Raw genomic sequence first — 26,868 nt, 5'->3', positions numbered from 1 at the left:
TGGAGTGAAGTAAAAGTAGGGAAAACATTTGAATAAGACTTTCTTTTTTAAAAACCTGCTACACAAGAGTTTGTTTTTGAAGGCAGTTCAGCAATAGTTTATCATCTCACACAAAAACTAGCTTTCAAAAAGAACAACTGTACTGTGAAGCAATGATTTGTCAGTATTTTTTTCTGTCTCCTAGACTGTAGTGACTCCACAGGCCATTTGTATGGTGCAGGTTTTCTATAGTTTGTGTTTGCTATATGATTTTTTCTTAAACAGTTTTATCTCTTATTTTCTTCCCCTGCACCCTTAACCCAGAACAAATGTATATAAATGCACACTTGTATCCTATAAGTGATTAATTTATTTACCTCTTTTGGTAACTTGGTTAACTATCACTGCACCAAGGAACAGATTAGAAGCATGCTATAGATACTTCCACCCCACAGGATTTTCAATAATTACTGTAGCAAAGGACATCTTAAAGTTGTGGCCTGATGATTAACATTGAGCAAAACCGTAGGGCAATATACTGCCTGTTTTTCTTAACCAGGTCTTCTTTGATGTGTTGTGGGGTCCAACTGTTCCTGTTCTAGAAAAGGATGTGTTTGCATTGCAGTTTTAGTAACCGGGTAGATACAGTATAAGTATATTGTGTCAGGTTCTGTGTTTGTACCCATTTGCCTTATCATCACATTTGAGATACTTGACATTGCAGGAAATATAGGTGAAACAGTGTAAAACCTTTTCCCCTTTTCTTACCATGTTGGAAGGAACGTTTTTGAGATGGACGTGATATGCATATATGTGTGTATGGGAGGTGATATCTTTCCTTCCTAGGATGCTGACACAGGGACAGTGCTACAGTGGCTCAGGACGTCCTTAGGTTTAGATTTCTAAACTTCCAAATATTTGGGTTTGGTATTATATAGAAAGGCACTTGTAGACTATGAAGGAGCTTGGTTGTATGTGCTCTGCTCTGGGAAGTGCAGTTTGTTCCAGCAGCAGTATGACTGCATGTATATTCAGTAGGCATGACTACTTGGTATTCTACTGTGCAGTAGTTTCTTCTGTGTAAAGGACAAAAGATTTCGAAGATGAATTTGAAATACCACAGGTTTCTTTAAAAAATAAAAACAACAAAAAAGCCCAAACATCGCAAGCTGAGATATTTAAAGCTAGGTTTTTCTCCCCCATCAGAAACATCAGGAGCTAGTGTGTTACTAGTCAACAACCATCTCAGTCTTTGATTCCACTTTCAAGTGTTTTGCTTATCTGTATTCATGTGGATGTTTCTTAATTCTGTGTGTAGGAACATAAAAAAATGTATGTATATATTGGGAGCGTAAAACAATTTGGTCTCAGAATGCCTTGCATGGCTGTCCGAGGCACGGAGGACAGAAAGCAGGTGATTTTGATGAGTTCACAGGGCTCCTTCACTACCTTGCTTGTCCTGGCCTTTGCAAATTAACTCCTTACACTTGTCCTTGGTCTCTGATCTCAGTTTTCCCATGAAGCTTTACTTCTTGGAGTGAACTCTAAGGTAACAGAATGTGGTCTGATGTCCACAGGAAATTCCTATGTATTCTGATGTGGAGGGAGGTGGGGGATAACTGGGAGATGAGATGTAAATAAGTTTTGGAATAGTAAGCCTGGAATAGCATTTTTGAGTAAAAAGGATTTTTTGGGACAAGTAATGCTTAATGACTACATGGGAATGGTGCTAATAGACCAAATTAAGTCTCTCTTGCTTAGTGTCTGGATCCAACTGTGACCATTAGAGCATGCCCAAAGAGTAATAAACGAGGGCTAGCATACAGAGGCACTTCAACATTATATGGTAGCAGATTCCAGTGATCTGCAGTGAGTCCTGATGAGTGTTCTCCCGTGAATTTATGTAGTCACTTTTGAACCCATGTAAAATAGAGGTTTGAGCTTTTTAGACATATATTATAAGGAAATTAATCTCCAAATGAAGTGTGAGGCTGATGTTCCATCATCACCAATGCACCAATGCAGATAATCCGTCGGTACGTTTCATCTGGTTGAAATGTGGGGAGATGAATGCATTTCTGTTGCTTTAGTAAGCATGCATAACTTGGACTTTACACTGTTTTTATGCAGGGTGTTAGGAGACAAATTATATGTCCTACAACATAGAGACTGCCAGTGCAAAACCAACCAGACAAAACTCTCTGAACACATTTGAACTGGCATTCATGTGCTTTAATGTTTTTCATCTGGTGTTAGAATCCCTAGCACTGGATTTGCTTTACTGTTGAACCACAGCTTTATTAAAAGATATTAGAACACATTAATAAGAGAAATGATAAACATTGTGACCATATGGTATTCACCCAAGACTTTAAAATAACACAAGTAAGACATTGCTGAGTTACTAACTGAAGAGGAATGAAATTTGGCACATGTGACATCAATTATTTTAAGTCCTTGAAGCAGAAGGGACGTTCTTTGGCAGAAATTCTAGTAAAGAATAGATTAGTGGGTAAATGGAAATTCATGATACAATAAGGAAGAGATGAAGATGTTTATTTTCATTTTACGGGGGGAAGCAAAGCCTCACAAGTCTATTAGAAAGTTCTTTGAAGGATTCAGTGAAAAGGCTGGTGAATACAACATACTTACTTGGCTCTTCAAAATGCTGTTAACAAGAGTCTTCACTGATAAGTCTTACAGACGCTTTTCTCACAGACTCAGTGTTCATTAAAAGACAGAAGGAAGACTCCACAGTGAAGGTTACTGCTGGAGTCATACAGGGTTTTCTGATCTGGCAAAGCACTGAATAGTCAAGTAACAACATTTCTGCTAATACAGAATTATCTGTCTAGATTGAATAGTTGGGAATCACATAAAGGTCTCATAGAGAGAGTGACTGATAAAATATTTAGAAGACTTCGTGCCAATAGGTGCAAAAGAATGCTGTAGAGTAGGGAATAACCCTAACTCTATGTAATACAATGCTGGACTCTCAGCTAGCTTTGCCACCAAAAAATAAAAAATATCTGACAGTTTGCTGCAGACAACATTCTGGCTCCATGACTGTCAAAAAGGCAGACAGGTTGTTAGGTATCATCATGAAGTCTGGAAGAACAAAACAGAAAATCTCATTACATCAGCCTATAATTTCAGAAAGATAATAGTAGAATTGGAAGAGGCAAATAACAGGTAACCAGACCAGAAGAGACATGGAATAGCTTAGATGTGAGGAGGCACTAAATAGGAGGAAGGCACTGTTTTTGTCCCAGAAAATAGCTGGCTGAGGAGTAAGTGGTTGTGGTAGATATCCATATCTTTTTGAGTGTCCTGGTGAAATAGAACAGGGAACAGTTACTCACTGGTTTTCATTATATCAGCAGGTGCCCCCCCCCACCCCCCCCCACCCCCCACCCCCCGTTGTTTTTGTTTGTTTGTTATCAGAGAGTAAGTTAGAGGGGAAAAAAAAAAAAAGGAGACATCATGGAACTCATTGACACTGGATGATGAGAAAACTGCAAAGTATGACAATGCTTGGAGAACTTCATGAGGGGGTTGGTCTGTTGGGGGCTTTTAAACATGGTAGTCCAGTGGCAACCTCTGACTTGTGAAGGCTTTTGAGATTTTAGGTTGCCAGTTGTTGTTATAGTCTTAGGAGGTTGTTCCTTGTATTTGCCCTAAATTCTTGGAGTTTTTCTTGAACATAAAATGCCAGCTCCTGCCAAAGGCCAGCTTCTGAGTTCAGTGTATCCTGTATTACCTCTCTGTTGGAAAGCAAGTGAAGCTATACATTTTTCCCATTGAGGGATCTGAGGTTTTGTGACTTCATGTTTAAATGTTTTCTGAAGGCATGGGCCATGGTCTTAAGTTACTAGAATGGTTCATTGGAGAGTTTTATGATAGCAATAACGTTGGGAAGGGAGTCTTAGGTGAGCCAATACGTTCAGTAGTGTATATTCATGGAATTTAGAAGCATATGCAGTAGTGTTCTGTTCATCTGTCAATCAATGCTTAACAAAAAAAGAACTATATACTAAATAGTTATTATCTTAACAAATAAAGGATGCTTTTCCAAGATAAATATCAGTACAATTTTATAGGTATTTTTTAATCTTGGAAACAAAAGTAGGCTGCAGTTAGGCAGTAAAGTGGGAGACTGACAAGGAGTTCTGAAGTGTATGTGATTAAGAGATGTTTTCACATCAAATGATTTGGGGAGACAGGAAGAAGGAGAGAGAATGAGGGGTGACATTCTTCCTAGAAAAACATCCTGTAAACTAATAGAATATGCAGTGGGACAAGAGGTATTAGTACCTGATTTTGTTTGTTCCACTCACTGATGTCTATGCATATGTGTATTTAATATCCCTTTTTATCTGTGCCAAGTTCCTCATAATTCTCTCCTAACAGACAGTCTAGTAACCCTCTGCCATTTAACAAAAATGTTTCAGAGGAGAACTGAAACCTAACATGAAAAGTAACATGGCCAAATGTGATCATCTGCCACACCTTTCTGGGCTTGGCATCACCCCTCCCCACCCCAGCAGGCTCCAGTGCTGTGAGGAGCTGAGAGCACAAGATGCGTTCCTCAGCACAGCCCCAGAAGCTGTAGCAGGTCTCTGTGGTTCCTGAAACGGCTCCTGTGGCTTTTGTATGGTGCTGAGCAACATCAGCTTCAGCCTTGCTTTTCCAGTTGCTCCGCTGCCGTAAGTGGGAGGTGGTACTGGTGGTAGAAGAGGTGGTCTGCAGAGGGTTTTGTCTGGGGAGCAGCCTGGCTGCACAACTCCAGGCTATACTGGGGAGTCCAGGGAGAGCACTGGGCCTCTAGACCTTTAATTAGGAAAAGAACTGAGTAAAGAGCAAGGTGGATAGAAAGAAGAGACATGTTTTTTCCAGCTGTGGGTTATTCAGAATGTACTTGACAGAGTGCTAGGAAAAGGCACACATCCCAAATAAGCATGGATTTGGTTCCTGTTCAGCAATTTCTTGCGCTTGTGCAAGCATGCAAGAGGGTAAAAAAAACCATGAGCCCTAAATGGTTGCTTGGAAGGATGAAGTGGAAAAGTGCCTTTGAAAAAGCAAGTCAGTGTATCAGAGAACTTGTTGAGTGTTTCAAAACACATGCCATTTATTTTGCTTGTGTGCATCTTTTATTCTTTTCCTAAACAACAAATATTCTTATTATGCAGAGGACCCTTGGGTCTTTTCATATTTCATGCACATCTTTGAAACAAGGCAATTTATTTGCAGCCCCCTACTCAGCATAGAGGTTATCCTAATCCTCCCTATTGTCATTTAACGATGTTTAGTTTATACATGAAATAAATCTTTGTCTCACCCAGCACTTCTTACTTTGTAGTTGGTGTTCTGCCACTACTAGAATCTACAGAGAACTAGTCTGGTCCAGCTTTCCCTTTGCTAGAAAGGAGCAATATGAGAAACACTGTGGGGATACTGGAAGGGAAATGTCACATGGCACAGAAACAAGACATTTCCTGCCTTGTTCTGCTCATATTAAAAACATTTTTTTTTTCCACTGAAGCTATCTGTCATGTGAAAAGCGGGTGGTAGTGGAAATCCTCTCAACCCCAGGTGTTTGTTCTGTCTATTAGCACCCCAGGAAAGCAGAGACCCTTGTGCCTGACCAGCCTGTCAGCGTCCCATTACAGGGACCCTTCACTGAACGGTCCCACTGGATCGGAGGGCGATTCGACTGCCTTGTTCAGCGAAACACACCAACAGCGTCAGGGGGACCCCTCAGTGGGTCTCCCCACTTTGTTTGAATGTGATACCCACTGCCGGCAACTGCTAGCACCCACAAAGGACTAACACTAACAGTTTACAGCATAACACTATTATAAAATTATGACAAGTTAAGGTTGGCGATTGCTGGTGATAGGGGCTGTCTGCAGAAACAAGCTTGAAATGATACACTACCAAACTGGTTGCAACCAGAACCTTAACTACCTCATTCTGGCTGTCACTAATTATGTAGCATGCATGAGTCAAAGTTCTTAGCCAATAGGCATCCCTGTGGGGGGACAAGGCAGATTCAGCCTGTCGACTGATCCCAGAAGTTACGATGGGATCTTCCTCTCTCTTCTCCCCTCATCTGTCCACTTCTTATATACTTATAGTATATTGCATATTCGTTCATCTTACACAGGACGGGTTACAAATTTCTCACTTCTAATGCAAATTAGTACGCATCCTCAGACAGCGCTGCTGAAGTTCTCTGCTAACTGCGCATGCTCCTCAAGCGGGGTTTTGCCCTCTTTTGGGGGGGGACATTTGAGTTGGAGGTCGTGATGTCCCACTACCGCTATTATCAACTAATTTTCTGTTGATGTCAGTGGATTGCAACACTTCATCGTCCTGTTTCCTCTCGTAGCCAGAACTTTCCTCACTTGAAGGCTTCTTTCTGCGTAACTTAGGTAATGGTGTTCTTGTCACTGCCTGTTCTCACGCTCCCCAGGGCTGACTCCCTTGATTAGAAGTCCCATCATTCATGACAACTTTAGAGTGAGCCAGCTTGACCTAGCTTTGTGAACACTGAATCAGAGTGGGTAATCCAGGAGTTTAGACAACAATTCCCCCTGCCCTGGATTTATTTCCATCCAGGACTAGTCCATTTCCATCACATGTAAGTGGAGCTTGAGTGACTCTAGTCATACGTATGGTTGTTACTAACTGGTATCACATGCCCAGTGAGGTGTAGCGGTATCTTGGAGGCAGGTAACTTTGGGAGGGAGGTGTGCGTGTTAGTATTGCAATGAGATGATTTCAATCTGAGGGAAATCATTTCACCACAGTAGTTGACTCAGCCAGGGACATCTCATGGATTCTTCACGTGACAACTGGTATGCAGCTTATCAGCTGTGTGGTGCCATCAAGTTCCCGACAGAGCAAGGCTGCAGGGTCTCCACTCCGCTGGGGAACTGTGGTGATGTAGATTCTGTGCATGCCAACCGTCCTGAAGGCGATAGCTGTATTTTACCCTAAAAAGCTTTTTGTAATACTACACTTCTCTTAGGACCCAATTTTTCTCTAATTCTTCCCCTCAAGGTGAATTTCCCACAGTATCTAGTAACTGCATCCCAAGTCACACCGTAGTCTTACATCTCCTTAATCCCCACTATCTCAAGCAGTGATATAATAAATGGTCTAATGAATCTAATAAATCTATGCTCTAGTAAATCACTTCCAGCTCAATTTATGTTCGGTTCCTCATACAAGTTGGAATAGACCCAATTATACAAGGAGCAATATCAGCAGTAGACCCAGTGTAGAACTTTAGGGTTATTGCTGTCCTAAACCAAATAATTTAAAAATAGTGTTAAGCCATTATTTTCTATTGAGGAGAAAATGGTTGTGGTTTTTCAGAGTGGTATGGAAGAACACAAACAGTGGTCTCCTAAACCCCAGGCCTGGAGTTTAGCCACTCAGCTGTGGGTTTGTTTTTTTTTCATGCAAATGCAAGCATGAGTAGACTAATGTGGTAGCTGTTAATTCTGTTGCTGCTTGAGTTCATGCTTGTGTTTTCAACAGTAGCTTCTCTTTCTTTATCTAGGCTATACCTACATTTTCTATCAAAATTAAAGAAATAAAGTGAAAAAAAGTGGCCTAAGACTTTGGCAATGTGGTCCTCATTTAAAAAAAAAAGATTTTTTTTCCCACTAGTTAAAATAATCACTAGAGCCATTCAGGTTTTTTTGTCTAGCAGAAATTTAAAATTAAATTTGCAGTTGACATGGCAAAATTAGTGACCAGCAAGAGAAACACATGGTGAATTTTCACTAACTTCAATAGCAAGAACCAGCTGTTCATCAGTTTGCTTCTTCCACCATTGCTATTTCATACATGAGCATAGCTTGGCATGAAACCGTTAAGTTGCTGACATACAAGATGAATTAACTGGAATCAAAAAAATTCTTAAGTAATTAACTTACATATATTCTGTATATATTACTTATATAAAATACATAGAGATTTTTCATTACAACTTATAAGGAAGAAAAAGTTTACTAGCTTTTATCACCTGGTGCATTGCTACTCTCAGGTAATTGCCACAAGCTTTAAATACTGTGTGAGAATTGTAATACGTTTACCTCTAGCTAAGCTTGTGATGTCAATTCCCTTTAATAAATTTGTGGCTACTTATTTACAAACAGAATAGTTGCAATTATCATTTGTCCAAATGCAGTCTGATGAAACAATGCTTTGTATAAGATATTTAAGACCCCAAGTATCTGTTGGGATAAATACTGTAATGAGTATTATCAAGAACTATCACACCCCCCTTTGGTATTCCACATATTTTTACTCTTTGAACTTTCAGCAGTGTGGTTTACTTTAGAGTGGGAGATACCCTCCTTGGAAATGACTACAAAGTCAGGTTTGTTCTAGTCTTTAAGTAATGTGCGTGTGCTTCTGGAGTTATGAATATGCATACCTTTAGAATTTTAAGGAACAGAAGTCTTTTCAGTTTTATGTCTTTTATGCATCCATTATGGTATTTTTTTAAACTTTGTTGCTTGTTGTTTAAACACATTTTTTGTCAAAACTGAACCATGAACTGACCAAGAGGTTAAGCAAGAAGTCATATGCGTAGCCTGGCATGAAGCATTGAAAGATAGGAACCATGAAACAAGGCATCTGAACATAATTGCCTGAATAATTGCAGCCATTTTCAGACCCTTCAGCTTCTCTGAAACTATTTTAAAAATTGTGTGGTTATTTCAACAAAAAGATTATGTTAATACGTGTTTTGTTCTACATTGTGATTGATCACTTTGTTTCCAAAGCATGTTTTACATCTGGTAGCAGTATGCGGTTTTATGTTTGCTTAAAGTTGACCTGCTTTGGTCTGTTATGGGTTATAATAGACAGAGTGCAGCTAGGTGTGGGTATACAGCCATCATTAATATAAAATGGTAAGATCTAAACTCTTGTCCTAAAACTGGAAGGTCAAAGTATTCATATAACAGAAAGTAATTTACAGTCACTGTCATCTTTCGCAACCAAGTGAATTTCAAGAACATAATGAGCACCATGACTTGAAAATCATTATGGGGGTGGGAATCTGAGAAAGTGATAAATAGCCCGATACAGTTAAAGATTAATTTAGCTACTAAACCACACACAAAATCTGTCTTTCTCACCTTTGTTACAACTGATAATTTAAAAAATCCTAATGATACTCTCCAATGAAATACAATAGCATAAGGAGTAGAACATGAGTATTTTGCATGGTTGAAAAAAGTTTAACATTATAGCTTGTTTAAAAGTATTTGAGATAATGTTGTCCTAATTTTTATGGGGAAACTTGTTGTTTCCCTCTAACATACACAGGCAATCAAACAACGAGCTATAAGACAGACCATTGAAGGAAGCTATCTGTATTTATTAGTAGAGCTGTGTGAAATAAATGAATGGACTTTCCATTCTGGGAAGAGCAATTAAGGTGCAAGGATTTAAAAATCTCAGTTTGCACAAGCAACTTGCAAGCGTCATGTTCTTAAGGTTTAAATGCAACCTGAACTGACATACAGTTATAGAAAACTTCATCATAGTTATGTCAAGCTCTTAAATGCCTGTATATTGATGTAATCCTTCTACACATTGAAAACCAAGGTGGTTTCTGACCTCTAATTGCTGAGGCTGTGAAAATTTGTGAACATTCTTCATTGTTCACACAGCAATCAAATAGTGTAACTGCAACTCTAAATAATAACTACGTTAATGTAGATAGCTAGGCTTATCTGTGAAAAGAAGCATTCGGACTCTAGTGGCAGAAAGAGAATTAGGCCACCTCTGAATATTTTAAAAATATGGTGCCTAACAGAAAATTCCAGTGATACAGACAGGAGAGTCAGTAGCAGCCCGTCAGAATAAAGAAAGGGCCCAGGAAGTTGTATATCATGTTTTTCAAAATATGCTTTGCCAAATATGCTATCAAATTCAGAAGATCTAGGCTGCAATATTTCTGGCTAATGCAAATGATCTTTTTCAGACAATGACTACCTGTGCCGTAATGAAACAAGCACATACATGCCTCTGAAAAGCATGGTTGTGGGAATTCTCCATGGGGAAAACATAATGTGTTAGACTGATCAGCCCTTAGCCAGGGCTTTAAAGATCAACATCTGGATCTTAAGCTCCACCTGCAAACTGCCAAGCAGGGGACTGCAGTTTGCAAAGCATAGGTTTCATGTACTTACAGTGTTCTGGTTAGCAAGTGTAGTGCTGTATTCTGCTCTTACCTTCTGGGCAGATTTTACAGAGAGGGGTTTGCTGTGTTAGTTTTGTCTGAAAGTGAGGTGGAAGTTGTTATAGTGAGATATACTTGGAAAAAAGGATTCTTATAGAACAGATTAGCAGAGTAATTTGGCTATTCTCGAAAGGTAATTAACCAGAGACAACTGGGACAGCTCAGGCACAGCCTATTTCTATGCTGACCTATTCACAGCCTGTTGAGTGTATCAACTATTTTAAGTCTTTTACAAGTACTGTGGTTTTTTGTTTTGTTTTGAGCATAACAGTATTGGTGCAAAATTAAATGTCAATCGGGCTAGCGTTCATTTTCACTTATTGAAAACACATTTGTTAAAAAACAAACCAAAAACCAATCAAAAACATCTGGATGCCTGCTTGGGTCCTGTGGAAGCTACAATTTTTTTATGTGTTGTCTGTCCCCCCCCCGTCCCCCCTCTTTTTTTTTTAAACAAAGCCTATCAGGAGTACTAGGTCATGCACATGTTTCAAAACAACAGCAAAATCCTGTCCAAACTAATATGCCAGAGAAAATATTCTCTAATGATAGATCTAATCCTAAAATCAATTTCATTTTGTGCCTTTTGTTTATTTAACAGTAGGTTCTTAAAAATATGTCTCCAATTTCACTGAAGAATCCTGTAATTAGGAAATAACTAATCAAAATACCAGATCTGGAATATAGGCCAGTTCACTCCTCATGGGGGGTAGGTGTTCAGCCTCAGCTTTGGCTAATGAGCTTACCTGCTCTCAGCTGTGCCTGCCCAAGGGATCGAAGAAGCAAGTATGTCCCTCAGCCAAGAAGGGCAGTGTGTGGAAGGACTTTGGTGAAAGAAGTGGGGCTCCAAAAAATGAGGTGGCTTGATGAAGAGTCCAGCCTTCTGCAATGTTCTTTGGTCAGGAGAATAACTGTGTTAGAATTTACAACTGCATTAAGCTCTGAGCAAGAAGTGTCTGATGCAGACTGGATGTAGTGTTTCACTGTACAGCAGCTGGTACAGATTGCCTTAAAAAAATTATGATAACACTTCAACTCTGATACAAATTATGAGCTGTATTTCCCTCATGGCTAATCCCCTTTCTGTGACCTGGGAGATAATGAACAGTTTTTCTCTCTGCTGCAGGTGGTCAGTAGCCTTATCACCTCTCCCTTTGGTACCTGTGGAGCACAAGGGGGAGTTGAGAATCACTCATTCCTTTCAAATGGTATAATTCATTAGCTGAACGAAGTTAACTGCAGAGCAATTGCTTTCAGCTAGTCTTGGAGTCTGACTTCTATTTCAGATCTGCAGATGGGGTTTGTTGTTCAAAAGCTTGTTTCCCTCTTCCCCACATAAGCGCTTACAAGTCAGCTGGGTGTCACTTAGAGGTTAGCGGTGCTGAGAAGGTGCCCCCATTCCCTTTGCTCAGAGCCATACAGTGCTGTATGCTTCTTTTTATGCACTGGTGTTTGCCGTCTCCTCCATGAGCTGACTCAGCTCTAACACTGGCTAAATTGGCTCTTTGCTGGTCTGGCACCAAAGTTATTTGAAAGGAAATGGCAAGCACACATGGTCGAGAGGAAGCAATATTGTGCCATTGCATCAGTTCAATTGTCTTCTGAAATGTTTTTCTGAGACTGTCAGTTGACCTAAGAGAAGTCATGACCTTCTGTTAGAAAGCCACTGTGACAGTACCTTGCTTATATTTTGAGGCTACCATGGCTGTTACTGAAACATGGATGTGAGCCCTCAGGACGCAAGAGTTTGCCAAATGCCTACCCACATGTAAATGTAATAAAATTAATACTCCTCCTCTTGAGATTACGTCTTTGTGTTCTATTGCAGCTTTTTTAAGGCACTCCTGTTAAGCCCTTCTGTAGGGATCAAGATATTACATTTCATGTGTAAAGTGCTTCTGATAAACCATATTTCACAAAATCTGCAGGATCTTACATGCCCGTAATCACCTAGAATAAAAGCTATAGATACTTTTTGTACGAGCTTTCTATTGCCATGGTACAACTGAACAGTTGGTCAGTTGCAAAGGAAACAAGAAGTCATGGAAGTCATGATTCTATCACTGATGAACTTGTTCCTATGCTAGCTGGGAATTAATCTGTTTTGGTTTTGGCAGTTCTAGAAAGGCAAAAGTTTCCTTTAGATCAAATCAGTGTGGATGTCATGAAATCTGTGGATTTTTTTTTTTCCTCTGAAATTTGGGGTTTAAAACCCTTTAGATGACACAAAGCACAATGCTTTGAATGCCAAATTGGAATTAACCATAGGTTAGTTCATACAGAATCAAGCCTAGAAAAGTTGTGCTGAACAAGCTCATTTAGCTTGATTTTTATTTTAATTTTCAGAGGCATCAGAAACTTAGTGTATGTTACCAATGTTGGTTGTGGCATTTTTAACATCTTTAATCGATGACCAGCCCAACACAATTATTTAACAACCCAAACTTACATGCGAATGGGCAGTCTTATTTCAGCAGTTTAAAAAGGAGTTACCTGATTTTGAATAAAAGATCTTAGAAACCTAGTAGCTTTACAGACCTCTTGAACTGTTCCAGCCTTTGGGTGATGTATATACTTTCTAAATATAAATAGGATGACCCATCGTATTCTATCTTTTTCTATGCTGTTACACACATTAAAGCTTTGGTACACTTCAGCACAGATATGGAGGATTTACTTATGTACTGGGGGGGGTGGGAATCTTCAAAACTAAGTTATCTAGCACTTTCTATTAGCTTTATGTAATTTCTGGATAACAACTACTTATAGCATATTAATTATACTTAACATAGGGTCTATCATGACACAAACCCATTATTCTCAAAGTAGATACTTAAGCTAACTGGACAATATTGTTGTGGATTGACTTTGGCTAGCTGCCATATGCCCACCCAGATGCATTCTCACTCCCTTCCTCAGCAGGACAGAGGGAGAAAATAAGATGGAAAAACTCATGAGCTAAGGTAAAGAGAGGGAAATCACTTGCCAGTTACCATTATGATCAAAACAGACTCGACTTGGGGACACTTAATTGAATGTATTGCCAATTAAAAATAGGATGGTGAGAAAGAAAGACAAAACCTAAAACACCCCTCCACCTGCCTTTCTTCCCAGGCTCAACTTCACTCCATTCCCATCTCCTCTACCTTCTCCCCACTGTGAGTGGCACAGGGGGTATGGGGAATTGGGGCTGTGGTCGGTCCGTAACAGTTCCTGTCTGTTGCTTCTTCCTCACACCTCTTCCCTGCCCTGGGGTCCCTCCACTTGATGCAGTCCTTCTGGAACAGCTCCTGTGTGGGTCCTCTCCATGGGCTGCAGTCCCTCAGGATAAGCCTTTTCCAGTGTGAGTCCTTGCAGACAAGACCTTGTTTCAAATTATTGAAAGAGTACTTTCTTCTTTTGTGGCATCTGAAATGTTCTAGAGCAAAAGCAGTTTGCTAAAATGAAATCTGTGAAATCTTTTGAGGAATCTTCATGTTTTAGATTATAAATAACCTAATCATTTTGCTATGGTGTAAAAGGGACAATTTAGCAATATAGCTACATCTAACCATGGAATGTATGGGAGTAAGTTTGTGGATATTTGAGATTCAGTGATCTAGTGAATAAAGAGTCAAAATGGATGGGTCATGAAACATGATTAAGGTTCTAAGTAATCTCATGGCTTTAGAATATTTCCTCCATCCACAGTCACTTCTGTGGACTTGCTCATTAGAGTAACCAATATAATCACTATGACAGCCTCACATGGGGATAATCTGTCCCTCTTACTTGATTGTGATAGAGCAACCGCTATAATTTTAGCATGTCTTTAATAGGGAGCGGATACAAATGGGAGACAGCAACAAACTGAGCACTGATCTTGTGACTTCTTTTGGCAAATAACCTGTGTTGTAGTCATTTGGTGCCAGGTTAGAGACCATGGAATAATGTACTCCTCAGTAAGCCTCCATCTTTAAAAATGAAAGAGTGATCTTGAAACTACAGCTTTTTATGCTACATGTTAAGAAAGTGAATATAAAAGAAAGGAATGCTTTATTCGTGTAAGGGGACCTTGGGTTTAGTTGTAAGACAATGGAAAATGTCGCCTGGTGTTCATCAGTGAAGAAACCTTTGGGCTATTTGGTAAATAGCTGGGGTGGGACTGTAAAAGTAAACCATCACAGTGACATAATCCCCCAGTACATTGTTTTAGCAGGAAAAAACCAACTGCTGTAGCTGCCTTAGGGATATTATGAAATTGTGATATGGCATGAGAAATAACAGCTGGGGAGAAAGGAGGTGCGTGTGTGATAACCCATAAAGATGTGGCCTCTATTATGAAAATGCTTGAGAGCTTCTCCTCTAAGAAAGCATTTATTAACTGTGGTTGTATTATTTGGTCCTGTTATTTACATACTTGGGTTGATATACATCAGGATGGAAACACTGAATGCATTGATTACATAGGAGCTGTTAAAACTTCTAAAACCTGAAACTTAAGAAGTGAATGCTTTTGAACTGTTTCTTCTAAAATCAGCTTCTTATTGACTGCAACTTTTTTTTTTTTTTTTTTTTTCATGGAATTTCACTTAAAATTACTCCTATCCAGATATCCTAAAATACTTACTTAATACAGTTGCAGAAGTGAATTGTGTCTCGTTTCCTGACGGAAGTTTTGAGCTACTCAGAGGCAGGTGACATGTATTATGTACATGATGTTCCTTTTCAGGCATCAGTTTGAGTGGAAGTTTGAAATATTGTTTTGATTTTGTGCAAATGTACCTCAATAGATACAAAAGGAATATGTGCAATTGAAGACAATCCTAGTAGGAGCCATAGAGGTATAAATAGCGACCAGCTGTTCATCATTCATTGTGTTACTTTAATTTCTTTCATGCTACTTTGCTCGTCATTAAGAATTTGGAACATGCTTCTATTACAAACGTAATTTACAAGCTTTTTATTTTTCCAGTATTATGCTGACAATGTGTTTTGCCTCACATTAAATCTTAAGGTGCTACAGAGGTTAAGAGTGTGACACTTTTAAAAAGGGAAGGCAATTATTTATTTAGAGCAACACCTGAGCATATGCTAAATTAATTCCTTTTCAGAAAGCACTTCAGTACATGCTTAAAAGATGCTTTTGGTAGAGAAGCTGCCTAGCCTCAAGACTGAAATTCCAAATACACAAAGGACAGTGCTTTTCAAAAAGTAGGTGGCACCTGCCTCCCCTGTTCATTTGAATGGAGTCTGCTGGCGCTCAGTAGTTCTGAAGAAAACGTCCATTTACTCTGTGGCTACCTTTTTATCCCCACATGCAGGGATATGAAGAGTTTTAAGCCAGGATCTTGAGCACAGTGCTAGACTTAGGAATTCCCTTAAGTACCCATGGTCTGCCAAGAGGGGGTCTGCAACTTTTCCAAAACCTGTGACCTTTGACTTGAGTAAACCAACTAGTGCTTATTAGTAGTAGTGCACATCTAATTAGACAAAGCTTTAATTTAAGACTTTGTGCATTCTGAATGTTCAATGCCTTTCAGAACTGCATGTCTCATTTTGGATATCCAGTGGAAGAGGTTAAATCTTGATATGGCAGTCTCAAATATTGAGTTTAGTGCTTTGAAATATATAGGCAAATAAAGTTAAGATCACTCTTTCTATTTTTAATATTTTCATTAACATATATAATTTTTAATATTTTCATTAACATATATAATTTTTAATATTTTCATTAACATATATAATTTTTAACTTCTTGTAAAACAAATATTATCCTCTCATTTAGATAGATTTAATTTTGGAAGGATGGCTAGGTACCCTGGTTAAAATAACTGTTTAGTATGTTATTTAGATAAAAATGCTTCTGAAGTATTTCTATTCTAAGTGTTTCAGCATTCCATGAGGGGAAAAAATGGAACTGAGGGGTAAGTGACACAAAAGTCTAATAGTTCTTTAGGCCTAAATAGCAATGGCACCCCCCCTCCCCCAAGTTACTATAAATTTTAAAATAGGCACAAATGATTTGTGTCTGAATAGCTTATACCCTCCTAAATGTTTTTGGTATTCTTGTCTAAACAATTTTTAAAAAACTTATCTAAACCATAAGCCTTTCAGTGCAGAAAAATTCAATGAAAACCAAGTAGAAGAAAATAACAAAGAAACACAAGCAAGGTGGGTTGTGTTGAAAGGTAAATTGCACTCATTATAATTCACTTGTTATTGAAAGGTAATATGCACTCATTATAAGTAATGATTATTATGTCTTGGGTGTGGGAGAAACTATATAAATAGGGATATACAAACTCAAAATAACAGCTGTATTGACAATACAAGATTGTAGAAATTATAGAATGAAGCTGACATTATAACTGACATGGTAATACAGAAAGTGAATGGAACGTAAAGATGGAAAATGAAAGGAAATGTAATTACATGGGAGGTTAAGTCATATAGAGAGTAATTTCCATGCATTGAGAATAAGAGATTCTGGGGAGAAGACAGCAGGGGTCTCCAACAGATGGCAAGAATCACTCAGACACTGAAGTTGAAATTGTTGAAGAAATGAAATGTGTTCTTTGTCTCACTATTTACAATGGCAAATTTAGGACAGATGTCTGGAAGACAAACATTTTCAGGAATCTTGAAGGGGAAATATTAAGGGAAAGCAGAAAAATAAATAATAAAAGAAAAATCTTCAACTGTCTGATTTAAAAACAAAGCCAAATGAACTGGATCCAACCTGAAACTATGAAGAAAACTGTTGACTTGGTTTGACTGGTATATTTTGCGTAGTATGGCCAAACTGTCTGTGAAGTGTCTTTGTTGATTTCAAACTGTGATTCAAAATATGTCCCGACACAAACAGCTGCAGAATAGCCAACAAAGTACTTTTGGGAAGAATTGAGAATATTCTACTGAAGGAAATAATGCAAATAATACAGAGACGTTGATCAAACCTGAAAAGAATTAAAGACTTAGGATTTTTTTAAAGCTATTTGCTTCTAAAGCTTGATTTTGGTTTTCTGTCCATGTTACCTCTTCCTCCAATTTATACTCTTATAATCAACGTAGCTTGACACAGACATCAGGATTTTATCCTGTAGTAGGAACTATCCAAAGGATCTAATTCTGCTACTGCATCTTTGATGTGTCGCTGTCTCATCCTTGCTTCTGTCTAGCCCTCGATACAGAAAGATGACCTACAATTTCCCCTTCTCTTGAGCTTCCTCTCCCAACTTCATAGAAATTTTTCTGCATGACGCTGAGTCCAGTGTGTCTATTTAAGGTCTGCTTGGTTGGCATGGAGTTTATCTTCCCTGTCACAGGCACCTTCATCAGTGAGAAGGACTTAAAAATTATCCAAATCTGACGTGGCTAAGTGGGATCCATCTAGGCTAGCTAAAGAAAAGATTTAAAAAGACAGTACAGCAGTGCATGAATCAAAACTAAATGTACAATTGTTACAGTGTTTTCAATTATTCTTTCATATTACTTGAATTTGATATTTTTATTAGGCTATGGTGGGTTGCCCTTGGTGGCCTGCCAGATGCCCGCCCAGCTTCTCTCTCACTCCCTTCCCTCAACAGGACAGTTGGGGGAGAAAACAAGATGAAAAATCTCTTGGGTTGAGTGAAAGACAGGGAGATCACTTACCAGTCACCATCAGGTGTAAAACAGACTCAACTTGGGGAAAATCTGAATGTATTGCCCATTAAAAATAAGAGTTGGATGATGAGAAACAAATACAAGAACTAAAACATCTTCCCCACACCTCACCCTTCTTCCCAGGCTCAACTTCACTCCTTCATTCCCGTCTCCTCTACCTCCTTACTGTGAGTGGCACAGGGGGATGGGGAATGGGATTGTGGTCGGTTCCCATCAGTTCCTCTCTGCTGCTGCTTCCTCCTCACACTTTCACCTGCTTCAGCGCTGGGTCCCTGCATGGGCTGCAGTCCCTCCAGAGCAGCTCCTGTGTGGGTCCTCTCTATGGGCTGCAGTCCCTCCAGAGCAGCTCCTGTGTGGGTCCTCTCTATGGACTGCAGTCCCTTCAGAACAGCTCCTCTGTGGGTCCTCTCTATGGGCTGTAGGTGCTCAGAGTCAGTATGGGTCCTCTGCAGGCTGCAGTTCCCTCAGGACATATCCACCTGCTCTGGTGTGGAGTCCTCCGCAGGCTGCGGAAACCTGCTCTAGCCGGGGCTCTTCCACAGGCTGCAGAGGAGCCTCTGGTCCGGCACCTGAAGCACCACCTCCCCTCCTTCCCTCACCTCGGTGTTCACAGGATTATTTCTCACACTACTTTTTTTTTCTTTTCTTTTTTTTTTTTTTTTTCCTCCTCACTCCCCAGTGCAGCGTTTTACCCTTTTTTAAACATGTTTTCTCTGAGGTGCCGCCATCTTGGCTGCGGGGCTCAGCTGTGCCCTGCCATTGGAGCCGGCAGCGTCTGGCCCGGGGCAGCCCTGGCCACCAGCCCCCCGCCCCTCACAGTCCGGCTGGCAGGACCCCATCGCCACCTACACCTCACGCTGAGGGAGCTGGGGAAAACAGGCAAGTTTTGTTGGGCTTCGTCCTCTCGTGAAATCATGTAAGAGGAAACAAAACTCAGGGATATTAAGTGAGAGAGTTTATATCTGAATTTTATTTTAATTAGGATAAATAAGTTATATCCAAGAGAGACAAAGCAGGAGTTAATACAGTGAAAGCTTTTGACTGGAGGGTGGTGTGGTATGTTTTCACCATTGGTGGAGCCATCAAGACCAGAAGACACTCGTAAACCATCACAATATTATCAGCTGAATTTTCTTTTGATGGAAATGACGAAACTACTTTATTCTATCTATATAGGGTGTTGTAATTAAAAATGTCTTTTCCTCCAGACATTACTAAGTGGGAAGGCTTATGAGTATGACACCACTACTACCTCGATTTCTTTGATCTTTTATAACATAATTAGTTTCTTAAATTTGATAAGGTCTGTTTCCTGCATTTAACTGTACTTTTCCAAGGGGTTAAAAGAGCCTGCAGCTAGTGCTCGCCCTAGTTACAGAGGTGTTGGATTTTTTCCTCCAGTGTATGTATGTATCCTTTTCGTTTTCTTTGATAGTGTAATATGACTCTGTCCTGTCCCATAAGGATTGGTTGGTGTTTTGTGTTATGGTATAACGTGTCCTGGAAGAGAACAAATATGCAACTTTTCTAGGAGTATGGAAAAAATGCAAGGAAGTGTCTGAGAATGTGTTTAGCAGGGGGGAACAGTCACCCATCATACACACTCGGCAGCCAAGCTGCCCCTCCTGTCAGGAAATGGAGGCTGCTGTGAGTTGTGGAAATCATGTTTCAAGCTAGCATTCACGTGAAAGAAATACAGAGACAGTGCTTTTGTTGTGAAAGAGTTGTTTTTAACTCCTGATACTTGAACTAAGGAGGAAACAGTTTGTAGATTTCCCTGCTGAGCAGATTCCAAAGGATAGATCCTACTTCCTGGCATCTATTGAAGTGTGTCAGAAGAAAATATCTTATTGGGGCACTTTTCCTGAGTTACAGAGAAAAAAGCTGAAATGCAGTATCAGATGTTCAGTCCCAAGTGCACTGTACATGAGAAATTCACAGCTGGAGGAAGGCCAAGAAAATCTGTACATCTTGTGTTTTAAGTGAAACGAAAAATGTACCAAAATGTCTTAGTACATTAGAAAAGGTATTAAACTTCTTTAAGACAGCAATGAGTTTTGGAAGAAGTTTTGCGGAAAAGACCAGATGCTAGGTAGAGTGCTGTGCTGCTTTGATCTGGAGCAAAAATCCGTGACAATCCGGATCTTCAATAGCAACAGGACAGAGGAGGTAAAAAAGGCATTCTGTAGCTTTATCTGTCTCACATATGAGACTGTGAAATCAAGCGGAGTCACAAGATCCTTTTAAGGTGAGGAAAACATGGCAACTGGGGGATAGAAAAAAATTGATTTGCTGAAGGTCATTCCCATATCAAAAAGTCTGCAAATTGCTGCTGTAGACAAGTTAGACAAGTTTCTAAGTTAGCATGGATGAGTTTGGTTTGGTTTTGCTCTTTTTAATGGGATTCCTAGAAATTGTCAAGGCATTTTAGGATTAAAGATGAGACTTCATTCCACATTGTTAGAGATTTTGCCATGAAAAAGCCAGGTGAATGTTGTCATTTTTTCCTTGGGTTTACTGAGTTTTTACCAGTGAACTTACAGACTGCAACTGTTCAACTTAGTACTGAGAGCATCCTAAGCTAAGTTCTGTAACAAAGTGGGTGGTGATCACTGCTAAAAATTGAACACAGTTTCATTTTCCATAAGCTACTCAAAATTTTCAACTTAAAATATCAGCAAACTTAACCTGGGATATGAAAATCAGGCTGCAAACTTTCCTCTTCAAGCGTTCTCATATACCATGTTATGCTTTGCCTATCTGAGACAGAGGCTCATGTTGCAGATCTGCTATGACAATCCTAGTAAAAACATACCCTAGCTAAGATCTAGGCCAGTTCACATTAGCTTTAACTGGAGGCATCATTTAATTACATTACACTCAAAACGGCTGGTGCCACGATCCTGGATCTGTTTTTATAATGCAGGTTAAAAAATAGACACATTCAGAATGCAGTCGCACCAACTTTATTAATAATATTTTTAGTATAGATGTTCTTTCATTTCTCATCAGACAGAAACTGACTCTGATAGTGCAATTCAAATATTCCTAATCCTTTCAAAGTGCTTTGTGGTGCTGGGCAATGATGACACATCCTGCAAAAGCACAGTTTCAGCTGCTGTGAGCAGGCTCTGTTCTTACCCACTGGTTCCAGCCACGGCGCTGCCCCTTCTTGTCCTAGAACAAATGTTTTTGCTACCAAAAAGCTATTCATCCCAGTGATCTGATCCAAGTGAAATTTTTTTTTTCCCTTTCTCTCACCTACCCTGTGCCCACCAAAAAATTTAAAAGTGCATCAGGGGAGGAAAGGCTGTTTTTTCATGCAGGCTGACATCAAGAGCTGGTTCATTGCATGGCCTCAAATTCCTCCAGAAGTGACAACCGCTGTTGAGTGAGGAATTGTGACCTTACCATTATAGAGATGGTTAAGCATTTTAAAGCTAAAATGATTAATCAAGTTTAAGTTGCTGTTCCAGTTGCATTTCTTTAGGGGTGCCACAAACATTGCCTTTTGGGAAAGAATATAGGTGATTATTTTCAGTCAGCTCAGTTCTCTAGTCCAGTTCACTTTGTGCAGATGCAGTCCATAGGTAGTGCAATCTGGGAACAATCTGGAGAGAGGGTTAGGGAAAATGTGTTGTTTAAATTAGTTTCAGCAGCACTGAATATGAAACTGTAGACTTGCATTGCAATTGTTGAACTAGAAGGAAGCCCCTTTTTACCAGTTCAGTCCATCTGGCAATAGCTAGTGATAAACAGAAAACTCTTTAGATGAATGTCAGAAATTACCCATATAATTAGGAACCATGCTGTTCTGATCAACAGCTTTTTCATGTGTTGTTATTACCATTCACTGCTTTTTATTTTCCCCCTTAGGTATTGCCAAAACTGGTTTATGTGCCTTGTATCCCTCATAATTAGTGAATCCTTACAGGAGAAAGGAAGTAAATAGGTTGAGGCTTTTTTGTGTGTGTTCGGCATTTATCTTCTTCTCTGGTCTGTTTACTGCTTGGTTTGTAACATGTTTAGTGCTAGTATGCCATACCATCAGTCAGATTAGTGTACTGGCACTGCAGGGCCACATAGTTAAACGCACTTAGCCTGTACGGATGAATAAGAATTTAGCAGTTTGGTGGAATAGTTATGCATTTTGGGGTTTACTGCATTCTTTTCTTGTATCTGTGGCTGTTTGTGATGGTAATCATTCAGGTTTTCTGTTTACATGAAAAAAAAACCACCACCCCACAACCTGCTATCTTACTAAAATATGTTTTTACCTTATCTCTTTAATCTTTTTATTTAAATAACTGTTCCTCATTAAATAAGCGGTTATTTTGTTTGTATTTTAAATAGCTTTTCTCCTGCTTTTTGTCCTTTAAAACAATTTGTTCCTTGCTCTGTAGAATGCTGTGTCTGTATCGCTGTTTGCCTACATACAAAGCAGTTTAGCACTGAGCAGACTTGCCTTTCTGAAAGATCGGTTCTATCTATCACAAGCTATTGCACTTGATGCAAGATTTAATGGAGGGATTTGTTTTGTGCAAATAATCAGAATAGAGAATCCTTGTGTTTCTTTCTGGTCTCAGTTTAGGTGAAACAACCTTGCTCTGAAAAAATTGTGTTACTCAAAGTATGACCAGCTTCTGCAGGTGTGTGGAACTTGTGAGGTCCCCTGCAAAGCAATAATGATATGTCTGCCTGCTGCTAGGTTAGACGTCTGTGGGCTGGCTTGGAGAGGGCTCATGCATCTGTGCTCTGCGGCATTGTCCAGTGTGAGCCAGTGGGTTGCTGTTCCTGAGCTCATTAGTCCTATGCAGAATTAAATGTCTATGAACCAAGGTAGCTTTCCTTGACTTGCTGGAGAAGGTTTTTCAGACTGTAGTGCTTGTTACTGCTGCAGTGAGAATTCAGGATTTAAATAACTGTGATAAAGCAATTGCTATTACCCTGAAATTAGGCTTTTTGACTCAGAGGTGTGGAGGGTGTGGGACACTCACCCTGTTGCATTGTAATTTACTTGCTGGATAAATGATGGAAACAAAAAATAGAGGAGGTGGATTGAGGACCCATGTTAAAAAGGCGAGGTTCTAACCCAGGCACCTGCTTTCCAGAAGAGTGTTCAATGATACGGATGTGCCTGGGATTAATATTGAACTCATGTTTACAGGAATGCAAGGTTCATGGGACTGAAGATGGCTCATGATTCTGTTGCAAGGACAGATCCTGGGCTTAGTCCCTCCTCCATCTCTCTGTTTTAAAAATTCTTGTGTAATTGCTATAAAATTCCATCTTCTTGGTCATGAATGTTCAATTTAGTGCAGTGTTGTCCAGCCACTGAGCACGCCTAAAAGATCAGATAGCTCCAAGGAACTGTAGCTCTTCTCTGTCAGGGCTGTACGAATTTTAAAAGGTCTAAAGCCACCCATGCACATAATCTTCACCAAAATGTTACTGCTTCCTGGCACATGCCATGGCAGGGACTATTTTGCAATTGTGCCTCAGGAGATATGTGATGATTTTGTGAATTGTTCTGTTGAAATTCCAGTTGTGTAAGCCCTATGTGCCTCTCCTCCCCCCAGTTTAGGATAATTTAATTTATTTAAATAACTTCAGTGTGAATTTTTTGTGGGTGGGGGACACCCAGAATTTTGTGTGGGTACATTATGCTCTTATCACAACAGTTTCTGAAAATATAGTCCCAACATCAGCAAAAGAATGTAGGCAAGAGATAACAGTGGGGAGGTTAGCAGTTTAAAGAATTTCTGATGTAAAAGCTTCAGCGTTTTTAATCTTTAAATCAGAACTTTTGTGTTTCCTTGTTAAGCTTTCCCAAGCAATAAAAATGTTATTAAACCAAAATATGTCTTTGTGCTACAAATGGCAATGAGTTTGTTGAGGTAAAAAATATAATGCAAAAAAAATGGGAGATTTTTCATTTTTATAGGAGGTCAATATATGTGAAAAGTCACAAAGTGATTAGTCATTAAAGAGATGGCATCTTTTAAAAGAAAACTTTGTGATTCAGAAGTAAATTTCCTTCCCTTCCATCCACCTTTTTTTCTTTTCTCCTGGAAAGCTATTTTAGTGTCACCAGAGTGTGATCTCATAGCCTAACCAGGTAGATTTGATGATCATCCTGGTGGTATTTTTCAAAAATACCTATACAACTTCAGAGTAGAAGTTGCACTGAAAATCATTGGCATGTGCCACTGACTCATATAGCCACTTTTGAAAATTGCACTCGGCAGTTTTGAAAGTTCTTTTAATTTGGAGGCTCACCATTTTTTTTTTTGTTGATCTCCCAGCATTTACTCTTAATTCTGAATGGAGAATCTGTCTCAGGATCATATGGAAAAATGTGATTCTTGGATGAATAGAACCATTAGTCACTGTACTGTGCGAGTGAGAAGATGGGTGTAGACCAGTGCTTAGGATTTCTTGTTGGCAGTACTGGGAGGCAGGTAAATCTTAACATGGGGACCTGTGGACATAGTTTTAGCTTGATTAGGATGAGGGGAGAGACTTGCTGTTATTTCAGTGGGCCAAGACTCAATTCCTTAGTTTTAGTTGAGATTTCTGGAGAGGAGAAGACAAAGAGGGGAGCTTTGAGTATACTGAAAAAATAGGGACTGTTTTTTACCAAGTCTAGATAAACCACCTTTTTTGTCCATCCCTTCAAAGACATTGCAACTTGAAAAAGCTCTAATGAAAGTTTTCTTCATTATGCTTTGCTTTCCCTACTCTTATGTGAGATTGTCCATAGATACCAGAATTTGCCACTCATGCATTTAGACAGTGAAGACTGTCTAGACTGAAAGGTGAGGAAGAGACAGACTTGCTGAACTCTTAGAGCTGCATCCTGTGTGCTTTACATCCCAAACTTTTATCAAGTCGGGAGGTCAGGTGTAAATAACCCACACAATTCTTGGAAGAAGCCAGTCCCAAAACGTCTGATGATGGAAAGGAGCTACTGCATTTAGTGCTACCTATGTCCATTTTGCTCAGATAATGAAAACATGAGTGTTAAGTCTTGAATATGCTCAAGAGTTTTCCTCCTTCAGAAGGCTAGAGTTGGGATGGTCATTCAGCATGAGTTTGATTTGTTTACAGCATAATTAGTGACAGAGTCTGGTCTTGAGAATGGGCTGAGGTCCCTGTTAATTGTACAGTGTGGATATGCTCTGAGTGTGAAAAAAATGCTGCCGGAGCTTGACTAGATGGCCTAGAAAGGCCTTCATCAAAGTCGGGAGCTGTCATAAATATTAGATGTTAATAGTTTGTTCATGACAAAAATTCTGAATTTGGTGTAAGGCTTGTGAAATTCGCTTTTAAGAATTTCATGTGGTAAGTTAACCTGCTGATCATGCCTAGCTGAGAGAGCCTGCTGCACGTGACAGGGCATTACCAGAGAAAGCCTACTCTGGTAGGTCAAAAGTGGGATAAGAGTTTAGTACAGGGTAGGTGTTTAACCTGTAAAATCAGATAATTCTGTGTTGGTAGGATAGAGAAGAAAGACTGTGAAGGTAAATCCACCACCTTGGAAAAAATAGGTAAGCAAGTTGATTTTGGCAGGAAAGTCAGCTGCAAAGTAGAATGGTAGCAAAAAGAGAAACTTTATGGAAACACCAGAAACAGAGCAGCTTCAGAACACAGTTAGCCCTAATATTTTGTGTGACTTTCAGTCTTCGTTTCAACCAAAGTTGGCTGTACCCAGGCTATTCTTATAGTGTGTTTGTCCAACCTGTGTCAGAAAGAAATTTGGTTTGTGTTATTTCTAGTCCAGTTTTGTAGAGAGTCAGAATTGTGAAAATATCGAAGAGTTTATTTGGTTTTCCAAGCTAAACTACCTAGCTTCTCCAGATTCCTTTTTTTCTTAGATACTGATTTTTTGACAGTATTATGATAGCATTGCAAAACGTAATCTTATCTGTGAGGTACAGGCATTGCTTATATACTATATGTACCAACTAGTCAATTCAATATATGCTTTGAACCAACTATTAAATGGTGATACTTTTGTTCTAAATATATTGTTTTGATTTCACAGGTGCCTGCATAAATATCACCAACAGCCAGTGCCAAATGCTGCCATATAACTACACCACTATAACTTCAGTTCTTTCCATTGTCAAAAGTATTGAAATGGAAAAGTTCCTGAAGTTCTTCAGTTATCTCAATCGTCTCGGCTGCTATCAACACATCATGCTGTTTGGCTGTAGTCTTGCTCTTCCTGAATGCATCAGTGATGGTGATGAAAGGTATTTGAGAATGAAAATCAGCCAGTGACTAGAGCCAATTGTGGTAAAATATTCCCTGTCTAATCAGACAAGGGAAAACCCAAACTAAGCCTGTGACCTTCTCATTGCAAAATTCCTGTGTGTCAAAGCTATTCACAACATTTCTATCATAATAAGCCAACTGCAATAGACCTCTCTTTGAAAAATATTGCCACTGTGTGGAATAAAGCTGTGATATTAGGGCAGTCAGACGTATTTTCCTAAAAAGGGCTGTTCAGAATTCATGCACCTCATTTCTCCAGTCTGGATGTGCTGAAATGGAATGATACATTGGATATGTAGATAGTATGTGGATAATATAGAATTGGCATAAAGTGTGGTGGTTGTTAGTTTAAACTTCAGATATTTTTTTTTTAGTCTTTTCCTTCAGAAAAGTTAATATTTTAAATATATTTTATTGTATCATGTGCATGCACTTTTTTCAATGAGTTTGATTTGGAAAAGGATCAATGAGTTTAACAGTGCTAAAATCACAATAAGGCACAAAAAGGAAAGAATTATTATTTTTTTTAATATATGTACACAATCTCTGATGTTTATGGCAAGGGAAAGAGAGAGGGTAGATTTCTTTCTCCTTATTTTCAATTTCTCCAGTGCAAAATTCAGTGGAAGAGAATATGGCAAATTGAATAAGGGTTTCAATTAACAAGAACTAAGAAGCTGAAAGCTATGCAG

At 39.2% G+C, this 26,868-nt stretch overlaps 1 protein-coding gene across 3 annotated transcripts in view; it reads left to right on the top strand.

The window, feature by feature from the left end:
• CORIN (corin, serine peptidase) overlaps window positions 1-26,868 on the top strand; it is a 144,268-nt gene that overhangs the window by 29,208 nt on the left and 88,192 nt on the right. For all 3 annotated transcript variants that reach the window (XM_080403912.1, XM_080403910.1, XM_080403911.1), the window contains one exon: window positions 25,944-26,154. In XM_080403912.1, coding sequence (XP_080260038.1) covers window positions 25,944-26,154 — 211 coding nt within the window. The remainder of the gene's footprint in view (window positions 1-25,943; window positions 26,155-26,868) is intronic.

This window comes from Falco punctatus (assembly GCF_963210335.1).
Source record: "Falco punctatus genome assembly, chromosome: 1".
Lineage (NCBI taxonomy): Eukaryota > Metazoa > Chordata > Aves > Falconiformes > Falconidae > Falco > Falco punctatus.
This window is presented reverse-complemented; position numbering and strand designations above follow the sequence as displayed.